The 25849-nt window shown below is 41.0% G+C and overlaps 2 protein-coding genes across 2 annotated transcripts; both read left to right on the top strand.

Moving 5' to 3' along the window:
- Positions 1 to 3688: 3688 nt before the first annotated feature.
- Positions 3689 to 4645, top strand: LOC110913933. Its single transcript, XM_022158750.1, has one exon. The coding sequence runs from the start codon at positions 3689 to 3691 to the stop codon at positions 4643 to 4645; it is 957 nt and encodes a 318-aa protein (XP_022014442.1).
- Positions 4646 to 13708: 9063 nt separating this feature from the next.
- Positions 13709 to 14878, top strand: LOC110913932. Its single transcript, XM_022158749.1, has one exon. It carries the CDS (start codon positions 13709 to 13711, stop codon positions 14876 to 14878), a length of 1170 nt encoding a protein of 389 aa, XP_022014441.1.
- Positions 14879 to 25849: the final 10971 nt, after the last annotated feature.

The raw sequence follows: 25849 nt of genomic DNA, 5'->3' as shown, positions 1-25849 counted from the left end.
ACGAACTGTTCGCCAAACATTTCGTTCGTTTGCAGCCTTAGTTGTATATCCTACATGAAATGTACTAGTCAGCCAAATATCTGGTCAGCAAAATGTTAATATAGCGAAATGTATGTTGTGGGGTTGAAATGTTGCCCGAATGAAAAGTTACATTTCGTTAGCATATTCACCAACGAAAAGTCCTACATTTTACTGGGTGTAGGAACAAAATGCTGACACAATTTATATGAATCTTTGACCCTTTTGTTTAAGCGTTTAGGGTCAAATTGTATGTTACTAACAGTTTAGATGCCCGATTTTACAATTTTCATTATTTTGGGTTGATATGCATAGGGCTGTAAACGAACCGAACGAACACGAACAAGGCCTTGTTCGTGTTCGTTCGTTAAGGAAATAAATGTGTTCACGAACGGTTCATGAACACTTACCGAACGAGATTTTATGTTCGTGTTCGTTCATTAAGGAAATGAGAGTGTTCGCGAACGGTTCACGAACACAAACAAACACAAATAAATTTGGCGAATGCGACGAAGGATAAAGATAGATGGCCCAGAGAGTAGCACTCAAACTTGAATCCCTTATTGTGGAACGGAGGTCGATCGTATTCGTGGATGTAAATAATGAGAAATAAAAGGGAAATGATGCATAAACAAGGTGAAAGTGGGTTTCCTGGTTTAATTGTTAGGGAAATAAAATAAATAAAAGTTTAATAATATAAAAGGTACAAATAAAATATAAGAAAGTACAAAGATCTTCATTTAAAACACAAACATACGAACATAAACGAACGCAACTCAACGAATGTTCACGAACACGTTCACGAACACCTTACCGAACGTTCACGAACACAATCGAACGAACGAGACCTTTGTTCATGTTCGTTCATTTAACTAATCGAACGAAATTTCTTGTTCATGTTCGTTCGTTTATTAAACGAACGAACATAAACGAACTTCCCGCCGAACGGTTCACGAACTGTTCGCTGAACGTTCGGTTCGTTTACAGCCCTAGATATGCATGTTACATTATATGACTTCTTTAATTTCGTTGTTACATATTTTAATTGCCTTACACATTATATGACTTCTTTAATTAGTTGTTACATATTTTAATTGCCTTATATATTGACGTTTTAGTTTTAGTTAAAGTTTAATGTTGAATGTTTGATGATTAATGGTAATTGATTGATGGCTCGTATTATTATAGGAACCTTTGAGTGTGACGGCATAGCAGGTATTGATGGAGTCTTGTGTCCGTATAATATTTCCTAGCTATATGACTGATATCAGCATTCAGCACGCATGATTGACGTGTAGTTGAATTAATACGTTTTCTTCAAATGTTTTAGTATTCATGTGCATTTCATCTGAAGGGTCGCCGGAGTGTTAGCCGGAGATTGCCACTTCGAAATAGCGTGTGAGGTCCCGCTCTTCTCCTGGAAGTTCGGTTTGCACCTTCCATTCTATCTTGAATTAGCGTCTTCCCCATCCGGCCGCTTTTCCTTTTTCTCGGCACTTCGAACGCAGCCTCCTCTACCCTCATTTCCCGCAGTGGTTTCTGGATTTCTTCGGGGCTTAGTGGGTCTGATATTGATCGCGGCTATCTGAGTATAGTTTAGCTAGATCGATTCGAATCCCATTAACACCCTTAGGGTCGAGTTGCCATTGTTTCGTTTGTTTGTTTGGAGGGACTAGGGGAGTGTACCTGTTTAATCCATTCTTTTCTTTGGTTTTCCTGAGACTTCATCAATGGCTTCGTCGAAGGAATTCGAGGGGGATCAGGAAGATGGTGGCCCATGGTCCGAGGTGCAACACCGGAAGAATAGAAAGAGTAAAGGAGATGGTGTAGAATGGACGTTTCTAGTTCAAAACATCTCAGACCGTGTGACCAGGAATGTTTTGTGGAGAGCTTTCCAGCTTTATGGATATGTCTCAGATGCCTATGTGGCTCGGAAGAGGGACGCCAAGGGCAAATGTTTTGGTTTTGTGAGATACGTGGGGGTAGAAGATATGAAAGAAACTCTTGTTTCGATGAATACCGTCAAGATGTTTGGTATGAAAGCTTACGTGACTCTTGCAAAATATGATAGGGACCACAAAAGGTTTAACTTTGCTCCGACCACCGAGAATCGAAGAGAGTGGAGGCCAAAAGCGAACCACCAGCCGTATCATAATGCTAATGTTGGAACCAGGTTTGGTGAACAGTCCCATGCAAAAGTGCAAACGTCTGGACAAGCGAGTGGTAGTATGCAAGATGGAATGACGTATGCGGACATGCTTAGAGGCAAGAAGGAACCGGGTAGTCAAGGAGCGAAATCTATAACTGTTGAAGGCAGAGGAGCTTTGTATCCATTACACTGTATTGGCAGATCGGTTATTGGATTGGCTAAAGATATGTGGACCTTAAAGAATATTAGAAGATTGTTGGAAGTAGATGGTTTGATCGACTTTGGTGTGTCATATGTTGGTGGTTTATCAATTATTCTCACTTTTAAGGATAAAGCAACTGCAAAGGAGTCTTTGGAGAAGCATGGTTCAGTATATGCAAAGGTTTTCTCTAAGTGCAATATCTGGAATGGGGAAGAAATACCGTTTGGTAGGATCGTCAACCTAAGTATTACCGGTGTTCCATTCCTTATCAGGGACAACATTCTATTTGATAGAATTGGTAGTCTTTTTGGTGATGTAGTTCAACCATCAAATTTCTCGTGGCAAGAGGAAGACGTCTCGGTTGACACGGTAAAAGTCTTGTCGTCCCATAAGTCAAGGATAGAGGAATCAGTGGTGATCAAATGGAATTATAAGAGTTATGTGATTTGGGTGTCGGAGTCTCCCGAGCGGTGGGTTCCATGTTTTGATGATGACTCGACAAAGGAATCGAGCGAGTCGGATTCAGTCTCGGAATCGGATTCAGAGGAGGAGTCTGTGGATATGGAAGATGTTGAGGACCTCGAAGATGGTGAAATCAGGTCGGATGTAGCGGATATTCCGGTACCGGATCCCGAGTGCGGGTCTCCGGCCGGTAGTGCTCAAGGGGAACTAGAGGTAAACGAAAAGACTCCGGATAACCAAGGGTCGTCGATTCATCAAAAGACTGCGGAAATTAATGGGGAACCTTTTTTGCATGGGAATGTGGAAGGTCACCTGCATGCGTCTGAAAATATTAATGATGGTGGCGGTGGGCAATTAAAGTCAAATATTGATGATGGGCCACCAATTTTAAATCCTGAAAGGATTACAACTAGGCCCATTGATTCGGTGGAAAAGGAAGGCCCAACTCCAGGTCCTAACTTGGGCAAAAGAAGCAGGAATGAATTAAGCCCACCTTCGATTGGTTCTACTCAAGGCCCATCTCAAAGAACTTTTTTCCAATCACAGGAACATCCTAATATTTCTATTGACCTAAATACACCGGTGAAAGTCAATTACGGTGTTGATGAAAGGAATCCGCCTACAACAGGTCAACATATGGAGTCCCTGGGGGATAATCAACGATCGGAAGGCAGTGTTAATCGGTCGCCGGGCTTGGGTTCCGTACCTGCTCAGCCTGATCCTAATTTGTATGAATATGCTAATCCGGAGGTTCAAGCAACAATCGAAGTCGGGGCTTTTATTGGAATTAACCTAAATGGATTCGAGGCAGCTACAGAGAGTATTATTGTCGAAGAAGGTGTGAACAACTGTGTCCAATGAACTGCCTATCTGTGAATTTAAGAGGGGCTCGGGGTGATCGGAAAGCAGACTGGATTAGGGGTCTCAAGACGAGTTATGGAATTCATTTCTTAGCTATTCAGGAGACAAAGCTACAAGATTCTAGTTCTTTTATGTTCAGCAAGTTCTGGGGCAGAGCCGAATTCAGAATAGCAGTGGTAAATTCCACTGGAAGATCGGGGGGTCTAGCGTGCATTTGGTGTCCTACAATATTCAGGTGTGTGAATACAATTCAAAATAGGAATTTTATTGTGGTGTCGGGCAGGTTGGTACAGTCTGGGTGCATGATAAATTTGGTGAATGTATACGCTCCAAATGATGCAAATGGTAGGAGGGCATTATGGTCGGAAATATTGGGTATTAGAAATTCAATACAAGGGTTGTGGATAATGATGGGGGATTTTAATGAAGTTCGGGATTCTAGCGAAAGGATGAATTCGGAATTTTTTGAAGCAAATGCGGAGGCTTTTAATCAATTCATTCTTTCGGCTGGATTAGTCGAGTATAATATGGGCGGGGGCAGTTTCACTTACATATCAGATAACGGAACAAAATTGAGCAAGCTGGATCGGTATTTGGTGTGTCTCGGTTTCAGGGAGAGGTGGCCGAATGCAGCTGTGATTGCTTTAGAAAGGGAAGTTTCGGATCACCGACCAATTGTGTTGTCGACTGTGCAGACCGACTTTGGGCATATCCCGTTCAGGTTCTTTAATTCTTGGTTTGAACTACCGGGTTTTTATGATTTTGTGATACAAAAGTGTAGTACGTTCAATTTTTCGGGGCCGGCAGATTTGGCCCTTGCTATTAAGTTAAGGTGGTTAAAAGACAACATAAAGGCTTGGCTAACGGTGGACAAAGTAAACATGGATGGATTATATTGCAGTAAAAAGAGTCGGTTAGCTGAGATCGAACGTGTGGCGGAAGATAGGATGTAATTGGAGGGAGAGTTATTGGAAAGGGTGGAGTGCAGAAATTTCATGGCAGAGTTCGACCGAATTAAGCATTTGGATTTGCGTCAGAAATCTAGGTCGAAGTGGGCCGTGGATGGTGATGAAAACTCAGCGTATTTCCACCAAATCATTAATTCAAATATAAGCACAAATAGATTGAATGGATTGATGATTGATGGCGAGTGGGTCACGAATCCGCTATTTATTAAGGAGTCATTGTATGAATTTTTCCTTCATCAATTCACTGAACCAATGACAGTTAGACCGGACTTGGTCTGCCCAAATTTAGCCACTATTTCTGATTTGGAGGCAAGCAGGTTGGAGTCGCCATTCTCTGAAGACGAAATCAAGGTAGCGGTATGGGATTGTGATGGAGATCGTGCACCGGGTCCGGATGGCTTTAACTTCAAGTTCATGAAAAGGTGTTGGCCAGCTCTTCGGGCAGATTTCGTGAATTTGTTTAATAAATTCTACGAGGAAGGCTCGCTTAATAAATGTTGCACCTCCTCATTTATCGCTCTCATTCCAAAAATAAAAGATCCGGTAAGTCCAGCTAACTTTAGACCAATTAGCCTTATTGGAGTGGTTAACAAAATTATTTCCAAGGTCCTAGTAAACCGTCTCAAAGGGGTTCTTGGAAATTTGATCTCGGAACAGCAATCATCTTTCTAGGCCGGTAGAAACATTATGGATGGTCCACTTGTGCTTAATGAAATTCTTAGCTGGGCGAAGAAAAATAAGAGAAAAGGAATGTACTTCAAAGTAGATATTAATAAGGCATACGACTCGGTGAATTGGGCCTTTTTAGATTCGATTATGGCCCAAATGAAGTTTCCTAGTAGATGGAGAGGATGGGTAATGGCAACACTGCAATCGGCTAGAGCGTCTGTATTGGTAAACGGGTCCCCAACTAGAGAATTTGATTGTACTCGTGGATTGCGGCAGGGAGATCCATTGTCCCCCTTTTTGTTCGTGATAGTTATGGAGGCATTATCTGGAATTATGAAGAAAGCCGTCACCGTTGGTTTGTTTAATGGAATCAAGATCTCTAATGAAGGTACGTCTTTATCCCATCTCATGTATGCCGACGATGTTATTTTTATTGGGGATTGGTCATTATCAAACATAATCAATTTGAGAAGAGTGTTGAGATGTTTCTACTTGGCTTCGGGGCTAAGGGTAAATCTGGAAAAATGTAGTATATTTGGAATTGGGGTGGAGGATCTGGAAATACAAGAGATGGCAAACCTATTAAGATGTAAGAAAGGTGCATTCCCATTCAAACATCTTGGTATGTTAGTTGGCGCGAACATGAACTTAGAAAAGAATTGGAAGTCGGTTATAGATATATTTAAAAATAGGCTATCATTGTGGAAAGCAAAAACACTATCCTATGGTGGAAGGATTACGCTTATCAAATCAGTGTTAAATTCCTTACCCACATATTTTTTCTCATTATTCAAGGCCCCGATAAAAGTATTGGATGCACTCGATAAGATAAGAAGGGTATTTTTTTGGGGTGGGTCGGAGGAAAAGGCTAAAATGAACTGGGTGGCTTGGGATAGAACTATTGCTCCGGAGGAATATGGGGGGTTGGGTTTTGGCTCTTTAAGGGATGCAAATTTAGCAATGTTGGCAAAGTGGTGGTGGAGGTTCAAAACGGAAAAAAACGGATTGTGGAGGCGTGTGATTTGGGCAATACACCATAATTCGAGAGGGTGGAAAGATATCCCAACAAAAGTTTCAATACCTGGGCCGTGGAAAAGTATTACTAGTATCCGTAACGTACTACTACAAGCCGGTTTGGATCTGGAAAGGGCTACATCAGCTGTGTTGGTTAGCGGAAAAAATATATGCTTTTGGTTAGACTGCTGGGCCGGTAATGAACCGTTCTACGTTATGTTTCCAGAATTATTCAAAGCTGAAAAACACAAGGGATGCTTGGTTCATGATCGGCTGGGGATGAATGGGCCGAATCTGGTCTTTAGCTGGGCCTGGTCAACTCCGGAACTAGGTGATATTGAAACCGATCAACTAAGTCAAGTAGTGGGCCTGATTAGTGGTTCTAGTGGGCTGAGCATGTCCTCTGGTTTGGATATATGGCAGTGGAATTTTGATGGTGGTGGAATGTTCAATGTAGCAAGTATAAAAAAAACTCTAAGCTCGGTCAATCGTGTGCGGCCCGGTAAAGCGTTTGAGTGGAATAATTGGGTCCCGAAAAAAGATGGCATCGTGGCATGGAGGGCAGAGATGGAACGATTACCAACAAGATGTGCTTTGGCGGCTCGGAGTATCCCGGTGCAAAATCGAACGTGTATCATGTGTGGTAGTTATGATGAGTCAAGTGAACATTTGCTTGTCTCATGCTAGTTCGCACAGATGGTATGGCAAAATATTGCATTATGGTGCTCGATTCCCCCGATTATAGCATTTGATTTAAAAGATATATTGACGTTGCATGAGGTGTGTATGGTTTCCACCAAAAAAAGGAAGGTAATATATGCGGTTATCTTGGTTGCTATTTGGAGTATCTGGAAATCGAGGAATGAGGCCGTGTTCCAGCAAAAAACACCAAACACGACTAAGACTCTGGATGAAATTAAAGCGATGGCGTACCTTTGGGTGAAGAATCGATCAAGGTCGATGTCATTAACGTGGGAAGATTGGAGTAAATTTAAGCTTGATCATTAGACATGATGTAATTGTTTGGTTTTGATATCGATTGGTGTAAAACATTTGTATGTTTGGTGTTTGCATCTTGCTACAAATGAATAAAATTATTTTGTCGGCCGTTCAAAAAAAAAGTATTCATGTGCATTTATGCTTTATAGCAAGTCACTCGATATGGAGTTGAAGGCTATTAGATGACTATTTATTTACGGTGGAGGTATCCACACACCACCTAACCCTAAATGACCCTCATTCTCCAATACGCCTCAAACTGGCCTCACCCATACGCCTCTCATTGCCCAATATGTTTGAAAATGGTCACTACCATCTAATTAATGCCAATCATTGGGTGTCAGCTGATGATTACCAATGATTGGGGTGTGTGGAACTTTATTTTGATAGGGTATTTGTATGGGGAAGTTGTGAAATATTAAGAAAATTAATTTTTTTTATAAAATGTTGTTATAAAAAATTGTGGTAGTATTATAAAAACTTCATATTTTTATGAAATGTGAATTGTGTACATTATAAAATGCCAATTTTTTTATAAGTATTATTAAATGTCAATTTTTTTATAAAACGAATTGTATATATTATAAAATGGCAATATTTTATAAGTATTATTAAACGTTTTATAAAATGTCAACTTTTTTATTTATCAATTATTATTATGTGTTTAATTTTATTAAATGGGTATATTATAACGTTTTATTAAATGTCAACTTTTTTATTTTTCAATTATTATTATGTGTTTAATTGTTTCCATAACGCAATGTGTATGTTAAAAAATGTGAACTTCTGAAAGTCTTTAATTGTTTTTCAATTGTCGTTTATTAACCATAACGCAACAAGAAACATAAGTCAAAATGTAATTAAACATCGTTTTATATTAATACACAAAACATGTAACTTTGATACAAAATGTAACGACTAAACCCTAAACCCTAGATCGCTAATTGTTACATATTTTTGAATTCCTGTACAGGAAAACGATGGGTGCAACATACACAATATAAAGACAGCCCCTGCTGTCTTGAAATTGCGTACCGAACCCTACCTTCCAACGGGATTCTGCTTCACATCTATCACACTGAGATGGCATAAGGATCAGGAGGTTGGAGTAGTGGAGTCGGCATTGCGTTTATCAACCACCGTCCAGTCTTTCGCGTCTTCTCGGGATGGTGAGCGAAGTGGCATTCCCGTTGGTGGAAGGCTCGTGAGAACACTAATGAACTCCTCTCTTGGAAGGACATGTCACGGGGCAAACTGTGTTGGTTAGCGTCACTGGGAGCTGACGAGGCAACATGCTACTCCGATAACACGTAATCCTAGATCGGCGTTCTAGTGCATGAATCTGAAATACGAACGTAGTTTCTTCATAAGAATTACGCTACCACCACCATCAAAACACTGACTTTCGATATCCTGTTAATAAAAAATACAATTTAGCATTAGACTCGGCATTCGAAAACACCACCACAGCTGACCCACCACCACCACCACCACCACCACCCCAGCCGACCCACCACCACCACCACCCCAGCTGACCCACCACCACCACCACCCCAGCCGACCCACCACCACCACCACCACCACCACAGCCGACCCACCACCACCACCACCCCAGCTGTCCCACCACCACCACAGCCGACCAACCACCACCACAACCCCAACACCACCACCACCACCACCACAACCACAACCCCAACACCACCACAACCGCCAAAATAAAACCACAAAAAAAACAAGGGTAAACAAACCTTGAATATTCCGACCGTATAGACCGATACGAGAGCGAAAACTATACGAGAGACGCGTGTGGTCCCCTTCCGGATTGTCATCGTGTGGTCTAGAACTCGTCTAAAAAATAACTTTTGGATATTGATATGTACTTATTCTCGATTAAACTATAAAAAGAAGGTGAAACTGAACTTCAATAAGACCCGTATGGGTCGATGAGAGGCATATGCAAGTGGGGTGTCATAAATGTCCTGTCAACTTTTCAGAAAAGGTAGGTGGATATGGGTCTCATCGGGCTATACGAGGCATATGGGCTGAAAAGTTGCCAGGATCCGTACCCACCATACGCGCGTATGGGCCTATGAGCGGCATATTTGTTTGTTTTTTTTTTTTTTTGAAAAAAGCTTGTATATGTTGGTTGCAAATGTCGGGTATTTTTGTCATCCTTACTTGCCACAGAAATATACACCATCTTCACAATCACAAATTCACAATGGTTGTTTGCAGATGTGGTAGGACCGTTGCACTAAGAACATCTTGGACTGAAGCTAATCCCGGACGTCAATTTTACACTTGTCACAGTATGGTGTGTTTTTAATATATTTTTTTTTCTATTAACCCTTGTATATTAGTGATTTATTTTTTTTCGTGTCAGCGTTCTAAGTGCAACTTCTATGTGTGGGTCGATCCTCCCATGTGTCGCCAGGCATGTGTGGTCATCAAAGAACTGATGAATACGAAGGTTGTGCTGAAAAACGAAGTCAATTTTTTTGAGAGAGGAGGTTCGAATTTATAAATTGCAAGAAGCGGAATTTGAAGATATTCATTCAAGTGTTGTTCGTAAGAGGGAATGTTGGTTGATAATCAGTTGGATTTTTTTTTGTGTTGTTTGTCTTGTTATTTTTCATTGTTAGTATGTAAGTTTATGCAAGACATGTAATCGAATATTAGTTATAAATGTCGTTTTTTATATATATTAAGTTTTAAAAAAAATGTAATCGAATATTGTGTTGTTTGTCTTGTTATTTTTCATTGTTATTATATATACTAAGTTTTTTTTTAAAAAAATGTTGTTTTTTAAAATAAGTCGACTAAGCATAAATAACAAAACGAACAAACATTCATCAAGTTATAAATGTTTAAACATACAAAAATAAACAAAAAGAAATAAACATTTGTTCATACATGCCCACAAATGTTTAACAAAATAAAATTCACCCAACAAATACAAATACTAATCCTCCATCTCCTCATCGCTGTCATCAGAATCATCCTCACCACCTGCCTGCGTCCCGGACGGACCTGCCTCCATGTCGAAACCAGGATACACTCGTGGATGTGGCGGGGGTCGAACCGGCAACCCCGCCTCGGTACGTCTCTCGGCCTCGCTAGCCATCACCCACTCCATCAAATCCTCCATCCGGTTCATCCGCCTGTCCATCCGATGAAACTACTGTGTCCAACTGGCCATCATACCATCCTGACCCGCCACCAGCCTCTCAAGGAGACATTGGGTGGACTGAGGCAACTGCACTGCATGATAAACGCGTTGTGGAATCTGTGGCGGCTCCTGCGGATGCCCCTGGTCAACCTGAGGCTCCATGTCTCCATCCATAGCAGGCACTGGCGGGTGGTCCATAGGACAACCCTTAATGATGTTAAAAGGCGGATTTATCCTTCACTTAATCGCGTAATTATCTTGAATTAGATGACTATGGTTGCTCATGTTTCAGGTACAGTTCGGGAGCTAAAAAGGGACAAAACGCTGCTTTGGAAACTTTGGAGATGAACGGGTCGTGTGTGGAAGGATTGAAGAAACAAAACATACAAGTCAGGGTGCCACCGTAAATTACGGTGGCCACCGTAATTTACGGTGGCCCTGAAACGTCAATAATTCCCACCGTAACTCAGGCTCCAGTCACCGTAAATGTTTGAAGACCACCATAACTTACGGTGGTACCGTAAGTTACGGTGGAGTCTGCGCAAAAATCCGTTACTGCCTTCATTAAATCAGTTTTTGGTGCCTTTTCACATTATCTGATGATTGGACAGTTTCTCTGCACTTTAGGGGTGATTTTGGCTGTTCTTGCTTGGTTGGAAACAATTCTAAACATTTGGTGCTTGTTTTTTATTCTTATGAACTTGACTTTTAATGTTATGATGATCAACCGAACGATGTCCAGCTAAACTTATGGTGATCGTCTTAGGTGAAGGTTTCTCTAAACTTTTGTGTGTTTGTTCCGTTATTTCTAGAATGATAACTTGTGTTTGCTTGATTATCATGGTGTATGCATAATTGTTTGTAGCTTGTTAATTGATAATGAAATTTCTAGTCTCAATCGTACGTTCTTGGTGCCGTTGGCAATCGAGATATTACGGGAAGGGTTAGGGCTGATTATTGATTAATTGATCATTGGGAAACAACCTCGCGTTTATATAATCCGAGTACTTTGTTCCCTTTTATCACGTCAATTATTTATGCACGAGTTATGTCTATGTAACTCTTTCTAGTTGGAATCTCACACAATTGTTAAAAGAAACTAAATCCTAAGATGGTCATTTTCTCTTAATCTGTTTAACACCCAATTTTGATTTGCAATTATTTAGTTAAGTTTAGTTTTAAAACCAAACAATCCAAATTATTGATCTTTACTTTTTGCAAATTAGTTTAATTTTAGTTTAAGTGCAAAGCTATAAAATCACACATTTTCCACATACTCCCTGAGTTCGATACCCATTTACCACTATCTATAGTAGTTATTTGGATTAAATTTGCGTGTACCACGACAAGCACGTCAAATTTTGGCGCCGTTGCCGGGGAGTAGTGCGCAACGTGTGTTAATTTAGTAGTTTTGTTTGTTATTTTCGGGTTTACGTTGGTTGTGTTTAGTGTGCAGGTACTACAGGTGTATGCATACTAGGGGCTCTCACAAGTCATCACCGCTATCGTTTGATCCGGAAATTGAAAGAACTTTGCTTCAAAACAGAGTTTTGTTACGAGAAAACAAAATCGTTGGTTCACCCACTTCACCCATTACGCCAAGAAACATCATGGAAGAAACACAAGTACCACCCACTACGGGTCAAACAACATCAACTTTCATTCCTACATGAACACAACTTTCACCAAATACCACCATGCCTAATTCCACTACCAATCCTACTCCACCACATGACGTTACACCAACCAACACCATACCACCTATTACTACCCAAGTTGAACCTACTCTTACTTATAACCCCTCTACGACAATTCCACCACTTTCACATTTTTTCCCAACTACGGGTCAATCATCTTCTACCCACCCACTACCACAAAGCTCAACCGTCATTCATGCTACTTCTACATACCGACCACAACCGAATCAATTGGGCTTCCACAATTCATCTCTTCCATTCGTGCAATCTTCGGGTATAGGAAGAGATGTATATGATGATGGGTATGAAGAAGATTTTAGGGGATACGAAGAAAAAGGTTTTTACTATGGGGGTGATGGAGTTAATTTGGGACCTCAAGGAGGAGCGGGTCAACAAAGTCAACCATTGCAACAAATTCAAGATTTAGGTAGGCCACCAACGGGGATACAACAAATTCAGCTACATGGGCCACAAATCCAAAGACTAACACCTCTACAACAAGTTCGACCGCAATATCAACATCACCAATTCCAAAGGCCGGTGCAACAACCTCCAATGCAACAACATCAATTTTAACCACCATTTGCACCTCAAGGGCCTATGCAAGGGCAAATGGGTCAACCAAGGGTACCATTTGGTGCTCCGCGTAGACATCAACGGGAAGTAGTATGGGGAATTGAAGCTCACTTCCGGCCCATTATCACTAACAATCCTTCGCCGGTAGTGATTCCTCATCGTGCGGATGGAAGAACTTTTGAAGTTAGAACAACCGCTCTCCAAAGTTTACCAAAGTTCAAGGGGTTAGCAACGGAATAACCCTACTTTCATTTGGAAACATACGACTCCATTTGCAACACTATTGGAGGTCAAGGGTTTTCTGCGGATGATGTCAAGTTGGTCCTTTTCCAATTTTCCCTAGAAGATAAAGCAAAGAGATGGTTTCACACTTTTCCCTCCGCGTCCATTTTTACATGGGCCGACATGCAACAAATTTTCTTGGAAGAGTTCTACACTACTCAAAAGACAAATGATGCAAGGAGAAGTTTAAGGAGCTTTCAACAACAACCGGGGGAGATGTTTCATGAAGCTTTTGAAAGGTTCAACATGATGTTGAAAAATTGCCCTCACCACGGTATACAACTTTGGGAGTTGTTAAACGCGTTTCACGAAGGGTTGAGTTCGGAGGATGCTCGTGACTTAATGTCAATCACTAACGGTACTTTCGGTACAAATTTTGAGCAAGATGATTGGCAATTTTTGGAGCCAATGGCTGTTACTTCAAAAAGAAAGGCTTAATCTTCGAGACAGGCAAGGCATGTGATAGCAAGGCCACAAGTGCATGGGGTAGAGAATGTAGGTGTGCAAGCCACGGATCAAGTGTACAATGTGTGCACTAATTGCAATGAGATAGGCCACGCGGCGGAAGTATGTTTGGTAGGAGTGGTTGAGGAGCAAGTGGAAGAGGTGAATGCTATTCAAGGGGGTGGTCGAAACTTTAACATGAATTCGAACACATACCACCCCGGGTTACGAAACCACCCGAATTTTAGATATGGGAACCCGTCAAATCAACTTAACCCGAACTTTCAAGGAAACCAAGGAAATTATGCCCCTCACCAACAATTTAATAATCAAGGTTTCCAAAGGCAATTCCAACAACCAGGTAATGAACAAAGTGGGTTTTTGGGTCAAGGTTCCTCGGGTGGAAATGAGGTCATGGAGATGTTGAAAGCGATGCAAATGGAGATGCAACGAAGAAATCAGCTGGATGAGGTTCGTATGCAAAAAGATGAAATCCGTGACAAAGCTATTCAATCGTTGACCACTCAAATGGGTCAACATGCGAGTGAAGTGGCGATACTGAAGAAAGCAAAAGGCCAGCTACCGAGTGACACGGTGACAAATCCCAAGAACATAAAAAGCATTAATATCAATGTGGTAAGCACCGTTCCTAGTACCGAATTTAATGAAAAATTTCTAACCTCTTCATGTCAAATAAATACAGGTATAGGGAAGGATACCGATGGTGAGATTGATAAAGAACATGGAGCACCAATCGTGCCTATCCGCGTAGGAAAATTAAAAATCCCTCACGCATTGTTGGACTACGGGGCGAGCAAGAGTGTATTACCAGGTGATCTATATGACATGTATGATTTCAGTCTGCTCGAAGATATAGACACCATGGTGAGTTTGGCGGATGAGAGTTGGAGGCATCCGCGAGGAGTGGTTAGGAATGTCATGATTCGGTTGGGAGAATTCAACTATCTGGTGGATTTTCTGGTCTTACATTTTGCCTCTACCAAATTAGCATCACAACAAAGGGTAATTTTAGGTCGACCGTTTCTTTATATAGAAAATGCTCAAATCAACTGTAGAGACGGGGTTATTACTATGACCGAAAAGAACCATAAGTTGTACTTTGATGTTCATACTAGGGAGATTAGTTATGAATCTATTGAAGAGAAGGGTAGAGAGTCTAGTGACCATATGAAAAGTGTGCATCAAAGAATAAAAACAAACAAACCACCGGGGTATGAAAAGAAGTATGAGGGTTCGAGCAGGTATGTAGTTGACTATCCACCGAATGGACATTTGATGGATGCATTTCAACCAATGACAAGCTACAGTGGGGGAGGTGAAAGGAACCGATTCTTTGAGCCACCATAAATGGGGGTGGCATGGTCTGGCTAAAGACTAGAAACTTAGCGCTGCTCGGGAGGCAACCCGGAGTTTTATATTGATCTTGTTGTTTTTATCTTTCTATGTTTCAGGGCCATGGCGACATTCAAGTGTGGGGAAGATGTGCGGATACTTGTGTGAAGGTGGTGTTAGGAAGTCGGATTATCCACAACATCTGCTGTGTCAAACTTCACCAGGTCAATGTACTCTTTCCTTAGTCTTGTTATGTTCTTTAGCTTTGAAATATTGGTAGTTAGTTCGTTTGCTTTTAGATTAAGAAAAAAATAAATAAAAAAAAAAGAAATTTGGGGTTTGAGATTTAAAGCTTTTGTTGATGATGAAGGGTTTTAGCGATCAATTCTTCCCAAAACCATACATTGGGGTCAATGTATCCCAAGTGTGGGGATTGGGGGGGGGGGAATTTTGAGGTTTTTAAAAAAATTTTAAATCAAGAAAAACATTGTAAGAATTTGAACACCCTGGACTACACCCGAATGATGCACTGTACTGACGCAAAAGCATTGTAGTTGGTGGAGGTTCCAGGACATTCCAGTTAACCCTCATAGTCACCGGTAAATATCTACTTCCACCGTCACAGATTTTGAGTGCAGAAGCATTGCCGTTGGTGGACGTTCCAGTGCATGAATCTGGAATACGAACGCAGTTAAGCGTTTGAATCTGAAATACGAACGCAGTGTACTTCTCCATAAGGATTACGCTACCACCACCGTCAAAACACCGACTTTCGATATCCTGTTAATAAAACATACAATTATAGCATTAGACCCGACATCTGAAAATATATTGTTAAAACATACAAAACACCGACTAAACCCCACCACCACCACCACAACCACCACCACCACCACAACCGTCAATCACCACCACCCCCACAACCACCACCACCACCACAACCACCACCACCACCACAACCACCACCACCACCACAGCCGTCAATCACCACCACCACCACAACCACCACCACCACCACCACAACCATAACCACCACCACCACAACCACCACCACCACAACCACCACCACCACCACCACAACCACCACCACCGCCTAACCACCACAACCACCACCACCACAGCCGTCAATCACCACCGCCGTCAATCCCCCACCGTCGTCAATCCCCCACCGCCGTCAATCCCCCACCGCCGTCAATCCCCCACCACCGTCAAACCCAACACCACCATCAAACCCAACACCACCGTCAAACCCAACACCACCACAAACGGCGGAGATAAAACCAAAAAATAAAAAAAGGTAGAAGATTAAGCAATAAAATTTGGAATACAAACTAACCTTCATCGTGTGGTCCAGAGTTTGTCTTGTGAAAATCGTGTGGTCCAGAGCGTTTGTGTGTGTGTTCTTGGTGTTTTAGTGTGTGAGTTTTCAAATTTTAGATCTTGTTTACCCCTTTATTTAAGTTGGGAAAGTGTTTGTGTTCAATGAGAGCCGTATGGTTCAATGAGCACCTTATAGGAGTTGTTGTTAAAGCGTATGAAGTGTATAAAGGATATACTATAACCAATTTATCAACTCCTGTATAGGAGGATAAACTGGTTAAGGCTTGTGTGTTCTATGCGAAATGTGAGAGTTCGAAACCCGGGGGAGGCCGGTCCGATACAGAAGGACCCCTCCCTTTTTTATTTGACATTTTTATTATTCGTTTATTTATATTAAAATTAATTCCTTTTATTAAAAAAAACAGATTTCATTTTTTAGTTTGAGTTAACAATTTTAAATCCCTTTAAAACAATAGTTTTCTTTTATTTTGTACTCTTTTCTTTTATATGAAGCACTTTAATTAAAAAAATTTATAAAAAAATTGTTGCGTACACTATATTTGACGCATGTTACAATATATTTGAATTATAATAAAGAGAAACATTAATAAGTTCGTTGCGTACACTATGTTTCACGGATGCTACACCTAACACAAGTCAATAACTTCTTTTTGTCGAGTTCTATTACTACGTAGTAGCGCCCTACCCTGTGCAATACGAGACATGTACATTGTCTCCCATTCCATAGCTTCCATACTTCGGTATATATTCCAAAGTCCATTTGGTACTGGCATCGGGCTATCATCCGCTAACTTAACCATGATGAAATGGCTATCTTCGACATAAGCAATCGTTAAAATGGAATGGTTCGGGTAAACCTGCGGTCCATTGAATATCGGGAACTAAGTTTGACAAACACCGTTGCTTAAATGTTGAACAATCACCCCAAATTTTTGAGCCACCAACAACCCTGTGTAGGGCAACCACATCCAGCATGCCATAGGTGCAGGTTCAACATTTAACCAATTTATCGATTGATACACATTTTCGTAACATCCCTTGTCCAATGATTCGAGTATATTCCCCATACGCTTTTTGTTAATGAACATCTCATCGAGTAGCTCTTGGCGGACCCACTTCCACTGTATCTGGTCATACCCCAAACAGTTACCGTCCGGCTGGGCATCTTCGATATGTGTTATGTATCTCCGATAGCTAGATGGAAGCCAATCCTTAAAATGCTCGATCATGTTTTTGTACCTATAATTGGCAAAAAAAATAAAAAAACTAAAAAATATTAAAAAATAAAAAATTGAAAAAGAATTCTAAATATATGTATGTATATACGTATGTACCTGTGCCCGGCCAACAGTGGAAAGTCTTTATCTATAATCGGAAGTGTATTTTTTTCTTCTTTACTTTTGTTTGAACGACTACGTCGCACATTTGGCTTTTGAGTGTAGTCGTTCCACTGTGATTCGGGTTGTTTATCTTTACATCTCGTAAGGTCTTCATTCTTTTGTTGTTTTGCTTTCGTAGTTGGGCGGCCCCGGGTATCTTGTTGTACCTCAGGCGGTGGTTGATGGTCAGTCATACTTGGATTCAACACTGCTTTCATCTTCGACAACATACTTTTTAACACTAGAGGTGGCTGCGTATGTAGTTGCTATGTGAGTTTTTCCATTTCCGCCTGAATATTACACTCGTCTTGATTAAGTTTTTCTGTCGAAAAATCAAGTTTTGTCCAGAATTTATCTATCGCGGCAAGTGGAATTTTGCTACCTATTTTTCAAGAATCATTGTTAAAACATGAAGTATAATGATGATTATATTCTATGGATCGAAGCATATGTTATAGTTGTTATGTTACCTGTATTTTCCCACCACTCCATCTGACAAGCACATGGCAACCCACAACCCGGAGAAAGCTGGTGGCCACAAGTCCCCCCTCCTGCCCTCAACGCATGTAGCTTCTTCCTCTCGACAACCAATAACTCTAAGGCTTTTTGGGTAACATTACCGCGTAGGTTGTCAAAAAATGGAAATCTGTGGTCCCCCATTTGCACGGACCTGCTCTCCTGAAAACTAAGTTTTATTTGTATCTTTTGTGACTCTACAACTTTGCCAACAAGACACACAAGTCTATGGAGCGAGTTGTTTGTCCCTTTAATGTATCTCTTAAACTTAGAATGTTGGCTTTCAACTCTGTTGGTTGTATGTTGACCAAAATTGGGGACTGTGTTAGTCCAAGCTGAAACAAACTTTTCTTTATAATCTTTCAGCCACACATCATACAAATAATCCAGAACATCTGGAAAAAAAATTGAATACAATGATTTGTAATGTTTGTATGTATATATCTATGGATGAATGTATGTAAACTAATATAATATGCACCTGATCGTTCGTCGTTAACCAGTCACGTGAAAAGCCGCTGAAAGTTATAATTGTATATCATCGGAGTGGGAGAATTGCACAGTCGAGACCAAGAAAGCTTGAATATTTTCCAGTCTTCATCCGTAAATTTTGCCCGACAGTGTTTTAGAATATTCTGTGAGATGTGCCACCTACATAGCAATTTGGAAGCTTTTGGGAATACTTTATCGCAAGCATTCATCAAAGCTTGATCCCTATCTGTTACAATTACACGTGGCTCCATGCAATCTACCAACAATTCTTTGAGCTTCTCCAGGACCCATAAGAAGTTATCGTTTTTTTCTTTAGAGACAAACGCATGAGCCACACAAAAAGACTTGTGTGTCGATGTCACACCACAACTTGAATAAACGGAAGCTTATATTCATTCGTCTTGTAGGTAGCATCAATCATCAACACATGCGGGATTGCACACCACATGTTGTACGAGTCCGGGTGAACGAAAAAAACCTCCTCGACCGCGTTTGTGGAGGGATGCACTCTGGTGAAATAAACGTACCTTTCTTCTTGCAACATTCTCTCCAATATCTGCATTGGAGTTCGATCGCCGTACATTTTTCATTTAATCTTTTTAATCATGTTTTGTACGTCTTATAGAATGCACACGCTATGTGGGTACTGATTTCTTATGGTTAAATGTATATTTGTAGGCTCCATGTTTGCAGATAAAGTCTCTCCACCAGTGATTCTTCGTCCGGGGTCAGCCTTCTAGAAAACGCGTGGCCCTCGAGAAATTCAGCAAGCTCATGGTTGTGAATGTTTTTCTTCTCCACAAGGCTCCAACTACCACTACTTGAGTCTAGTTTCCCTATCAGACTAAAAGGACAGCCAACCTTTTTGCTACCGGAACGCCAAATGGATGCTTTACTTTTGGGTTCGCCGCCACGATCGCATTGCAACTATATCTTCACTGTCCTTGCTGACGCACCTTCGCCTTTTTTCCTCGTTCGTTGGGTGACAATGACGTAACCTTACGCAACTTCTCTTTTGTATACCCAATTCTTCAATTCTTCAAGTGACCCAAATACCTCAAAAAAAGGTTCATTAGAAATCCACATAAATGATATTAATATATTAATTTGTCGAAAAAACAATAAAAAAACTCGGGTTCAACATCGGGTTCGGGTTAATATGTATGACACATTTTAGGGTTTGTATGAAATTTCGTGTCATACATTTTCTATTTTTAATCAGTATACATGCCTCGTTCGTGTTCGTTCGGTTCATTTCCAAGCCTAAATAATCTATTTTTAACAAAATATTTCACGAGAACATATATAATATTTCACCAAAATGATAACGAAATCGGGTTAATATGTATGACACAATTTCGGGTCGAGTTCGGGTTAAGATAGGGACGGGTCAAACTGTTGGTGCACTTGTGTCTGTACTTTGTCTGTATTCGGTCTGTATGTAAACGATGTCCTTGGTAGTCTGTAAGTTGACCAAGTCAACCATCCTCCGGATTGACTTGGCCAACAGTTGGAATATATTTGATATGTTTGTCTGAATCGAAGGATAGCCTCGAAGGATACAATTGATCCTTCGAGGTGCTCGAAAGATATGCTTCGAATGATTAGACCTCGAAAGATGATCTTTCGAGGTCCTGCTTATCCTTCGAATACTTTGTCTTCGATAGATGATCCTTCGGACCATCTATCGGATCCTTCGGACCAGATATCATGAGCTGGGTATTTATACCCATGCAGTGTGTTGTGTTAGACAGTTCTGAGAGTGCACACCCGAGAGATAGAGAGACAAGTTGAGAGCTTTCTGTCCGGAACCACACACACACACTTTGAGAGTTTACAAGTTAGGTTTGTAAACATTGTGCTTGTAACCGAAACCTTCATTTGCATTAATACAAGTTGTGTTAATCGGTGAACCCTTGTGTGTTGTGTTTATACTTGCTTAATCCCGGTTTGCTCGCTAGCTTGGATTCCGCACTCGCTAGTGGGTTAGTATAACAAGGTTTGAGGTTCGTCATCCGACAAAAGGGACCTACAAGTGGTATCAGAGCTTGGCTCTTTACCTTGTTTAAAACCGGGTTATTCGAGTTCTTGGTGTGTGTTTGAACACTTGGTTTAACACCCGTTTTTGTTGGTTTTTCTACACTTTTAAACTGGAAAACGTGTTTTAAACTTACCGGGAGTGTTCGTAAGTGGGTTGGGTAACTTAAAAACTTGTTTTTGAGTGTGTTGGTAATTTCCGGCCATATTCCGGTCAATATTCCGGTGACTGGTTTGAAGATAAGGTTTTCCTTTTTGGGTAAACTATCTTTGAAAATCTTGGTTGGTGAGAAAGTACACTCTGCCATACCTTTTTGCCGAAAGTTGACTTACCAACCCATCACCTTTTCACCAACCCGTCACATCTGTGTCAGTGTGTCAGTGCACATTCGAAAGATATCCTTCGACTTCGAAAGATATCCTTCGACATCGAAAGACCTTCTTTCGATCAAGGAAGGCTCGAAAGATCATCATCCTTCGACCCTTCCTTCGAAGTCTGAAACATATCTTTCGATAAAGGAATCTATTCGAAAGACAGTGTCCGAAAGATAGGGATTTATCTCGAAAGATAAGGATCTTTCAAGTGTGAATCTTTCGAGATTTTGAATCTTTCGAAGCCAGTGCTCGAAAGTCAACAGGGATCCTTCGAACACTGTTGATTATTCGAACAAGTGTGTTCTTTCGAAAGTCAGCTATACGAAAGATAAGGATATTCGAAAGATAAGGATCCTTCAAAAGGGGAATCCTTCGAGTTCTTGAATCTTTCGAAATCATTGTTATTGTTCGAGATTCAACAGTAATCTTTCGAGTACTGTTGATCCTTCGAACAAGAGTTGATCTTTCGATTGTGGTCAGGTTATTGTTAACAAGTTTCTGTGATTTCAGATCTTTCGGAACAGGATCCTTCGGCCGTGATATCTTTCGGATTACTCACTTAGCATTTATTTTGCTTATCTATCATGAATCCGAGTTGGTGGAATCCGGCCCCAGATAATGGTGAATATACAAGATCAAATGTCACTCCCTCATGGTGGGGTACACCGGCTCCAGACGATGGAAAATACACGAATACAAGGTCATCTCCTTTATGGGCTGAGTCGCCGGTATCAACTTCTTCTCAGGGAAATCAATGGGCTTTGGTATCGAATCAAACTCCGAGCATTCAAAGTATTCTACTAAGCGAAAGTGAAACAGGAAGTTTGAATCGACCTCCAAAGTTGATGCATTTGAATGAATATCCAGGATGGGTTGAGAGATTTAAAACATATGTTCTTGGTCAAAATACGGAACTGTGGATACGTTTCACCACAGATTTCGATCAAGCCATAGAAGTTGCTGCTTCAGATTCTGCTACGTTTGCTGATCTTCCAGAAGATAAAAAGAAAACCTATGATCTGGAAAAGAAGGCATACGCCATTCTCACTCAGGCGTTGAGCAAGGATATCTACCATCAGTTTGTCAGCTTCAAGACAACAAAGAAGTTGTGGGACGGATTGAAAAACAGAGGAGTGGGAAATGCAGCAACACGTCAAATGCGTCATGATCTTCTCAAGAAAGAATTCGAAGGTTTCACTTGTATGGATAAGGAGTCCTTGGGAGATATGACAAGCCGATTTTATCATCTGCTTACAGAATTGGATAATTATAGTGTAGTGACAACTCAAGCTGAAGTGGTGAAGAAGTTTGCTGATGCTTTGCCTCCTCAATGGAGTAGTTTCTTGGAAATCCTGAAGTACAACGGAGTGTTGAGAACCACTAATATCAACGAATTCGTGCAACTTTTGGAAAACAAGGATCAGGAGGAAACATTAAAGGCGAAGAGAGTTCCATTGCCACAAAATCCAGAGATGTATTGTGGAACTTCCAATTCTTCGTCTGCAAGAACCGGTCCACATGCTCCACTTCAAACAGCGTTTGTCACAAGCACAGATTGTTTTGGCAACCCAATACAAGTTCCTGTTAAGCCACCTCCCACCACAGACATGTATGGAAATCCAATCCAACCACCTCCACCTCCTCCTGCTCAACAACAACAACGTGCATGTTATGGAGGAACATCATCTGCTGGTCAACAATCAAAGTCAAGTACAGTACAGCTCGACACGTCAAGCTTCTCTAAAATCAGTGTAGAAGTAGCTAAGGAACACATGGAGCTGCTTAACACTGTAGTGAGCGCGTACTGTGGGTTGATAGAAGGTCAGATTGGCAACATTAATCTGACACAAGAAGATTACAGGCAGATTGATAAAGAGGAGATGGACTTGATGGACATCAAGTGGGCCTTTGCGAGTGCTGTGAGAAGAGCAAAGGATTGGATGGAGAGTACTGGAAGAACCAGCTTGGAAAGTAAGCGAGACACCAAGTATGGGTTCGATAAGCAGGCCGTTAAGTGCTTCAACTGTGGTGAACGGGGTCACTTTAAACGGGAATGCACCAAGCCAGCCCAGCACGGGAATCAAAACCCCTTCAGAAACCAAGGCAACCGGCAGAACAGAAACAATGATCGTACCATGGTACCCGTCAACAACCAAACCAACCGAGCACTTGCGGTTCAGGTAGATGAAGGTTGTGACTGGTCAATCCAGTTGGGTGGTGATGCTCCCGATGGAACAGCATGTTTTGCTCAGATTGTGAAGGAGCTAGTTCACACCAGTGGTGGAGAATCTTCTGCCAGTGGTGGTGAATCGTCTGAAGATGAAGACTCTTCTGGGTACAGCAGAAGTGTTGATGAAGAATCATCCAATTCTGGTGATGATCATGTGGGTGAGACATCGAATGCAGCAATCGATGCAGATATTGATGAACTCTTGGAGGAAGCTGCAGCAGAAACTCAAAGAAGATCTATTCTGGTGGATCAAGCTGCTTATACTTCGTCTTCTCTCCATTCAGCCTTTATGGCTAATGTCGACGGTTCATCAAGTCAGGTATGTGTCGATGAACCCACTGCTGTTAATTGTGATGAATGTGCTAGGCTGCATGCTAGATGTGCTGAAATGGAGAAAAGTATGTCTGAGTTGCAAGGCAAACATGATGCTTTACAAGCTAGTTTGTTTGACTTGCAAGACAAACATACTACTGTGAATGAGAATTTGAGTAACTTGCAAAGTAAGCATGACGCTTTGCAAGAAAAGTATGATGTGACTTTCCTACACAATCAGAAATTGACTGTGGACCTTTCCAAATGCACAGAAGCCAATATGTTTTATGAAAACCATGAAAAAGAATTTAAGTCAGTAATTGAAACATTAAAGAAAGATAAAACTGAACTGACTAAAATGGTTTCAAGAAAACAAACTGATATTAATTTGTATATATCTCGCCTTGAGATTATGCAAAAAGAGATGGCTTGTGTGAAAACCGAAAGTGATGCGATCCAACTCAAGCTAGACAGTTATTTGAGCTCTAGCTATGTGTTAGATCACATCATTGATGTTCAGAAGGAAAAGAGAGATGTCACATGCATAGGCTACAAGAAATGTCCACCACCAGTGAGACATAATTATGATGCCATGCCTGATGAAGAGGACAGGGTATTCTTTGAACCTTCTGTGCCTCTAGATGTTAAGGAGTTTGCTGCAGGGCTCGGATACCAAAAGGAAGTATCCTCAGATTCAGATGTGTCAGCAGATACATTTGTAAGTGCTGAACAGAATCAAGATCCTCCAGTTGTGATTGAGGATGCTGATTCTTCTGATGATGAATCTGATGATACTGTCCCAGCAAAGTCCGATGCGGTAGTCAAAAATGAGGACATACCTCTTGAGAATCACATTCTATGTGATCCCCCTGTACAAACCGCTAAGACTGTTGCAACTGAGTCCTCATCTGCAGAAGAGCCGGAGAGTGTGAATTTGCTGTACACTCTTGTTGGTGATGACAAAATTTACTCTGACAAAGATTTTCCTATTAAGAATGTTAATCAATCCTTAATCAGTAAAGTCTTTGAGAATTCGACGAGTAAGTTCTTGGGAAAGGCAGGACCTAAAGTTACAGTTACACAGTGTCCTCCTATCCCAAAAGCTGAAATCCGAAAGCAATTTGGAAACAAGAAATTACCAACAATGCCAAAACAGCAAAATCACACCAAACCCAAAGGTAAAACACCGGCTCAAGTCCAAAAGAAGCCGAACCAAAAGAAGAAGAAAAATGTTAACTTTGTGAAATCGACGGGAACAGACAAAATTGAAAAGTTTGAAAATCAATCTAACTTAGATTTTGTCAAGAAAACTATTGTCGAGAAAAGAAATGAACCAAGTAGTTCAAAGCCTAGTACCTCGGGTTCACAAAGTTCAACATCATCGGCTAGACGATCACATGATTCTTCGGGGTTTGTTGAACGAAGATCATGTTTTGAATGTGGAACCATTGGACATATTATTCGTAATTGTCCATATCTTCATAAACAAAAAGAAAAGGTTGATGATCCCCGTGGCAAGACTGATCGTAAGCCATCTGTTTCCACAAAACAAGATCCCCGACTTGTAAAAGAAAGGGAAAAGAAACAGAAACGCCAACAGGTCAAAAAGATTGAAAAAGCAATTAAAATCGATGAGGTTCAAAAACAATCTGTTGCTGTAAAACCAGAAAATTCTAAAACTTCAAACAATCAGGAAGTTAAAATTTTAAAGAAAGACTCTGGTAAAACAAAACAGACATGGAAACCTAAATCGGTTACTGAATCAGGGGGACCATCACAATTCACCAACCATCAAAGACAAGAAGTTATTGTCATTGATGAAAATGGAAGACCCAAGACCACAATGGCTTGGGTCCCCATCTCCAACTAATAATTTGAGTTCATGTGCAGGGTGCTTCAGGAGGAACTATCAGTAGTCATTGGATTGTTGATAGTGGGGCATCCAGGCACATGACAGGCGACATGAAGCTTCTCTACGACGTTAAATCTATTAGAGGAGGTTATGTTGCTTTTGCTGGAGATAAAGGTGGATATATAACGGGAGAAGGAATGATATCTAACGGGATTGTCAGCTTTGACAAGATCAATTTTGTGCAACAACTTGATCACAATCTTCTTAGTGTTTCTCAAATCTGTGACAAGAAATTTTCAGTACACTTTGATGCTAATGGGTGTTATGTGCTGAAACCCGGCTTCAAAATTCCAAAAGAATGGATTCTCTTGTCGGCTCCAAGGATAAATGATTTGTACGTCCTTGACATGAGCCAAGCTATTACTACGTCTGCACAAGCAACTTGTTTCGTT

Source organism: Helianthus annuus, chromosome 15 (assembly GCF_002127325.2).
Source record: "Helianthus annuus cultivar XRQ/B chromosome 15, HanXRQr2.0-SUNRISE, whole genome shotgun sequence".
Lineage (NCBI taxonomy): Eukaryota > Viridiplantae > Streptophyta > Magnoliopsida > Asterales > Asteraceae > Helianthus > Helianthus annuus.
This window is presented reverse-complemented; position numbering and strand designations above follow the sequence as displayed.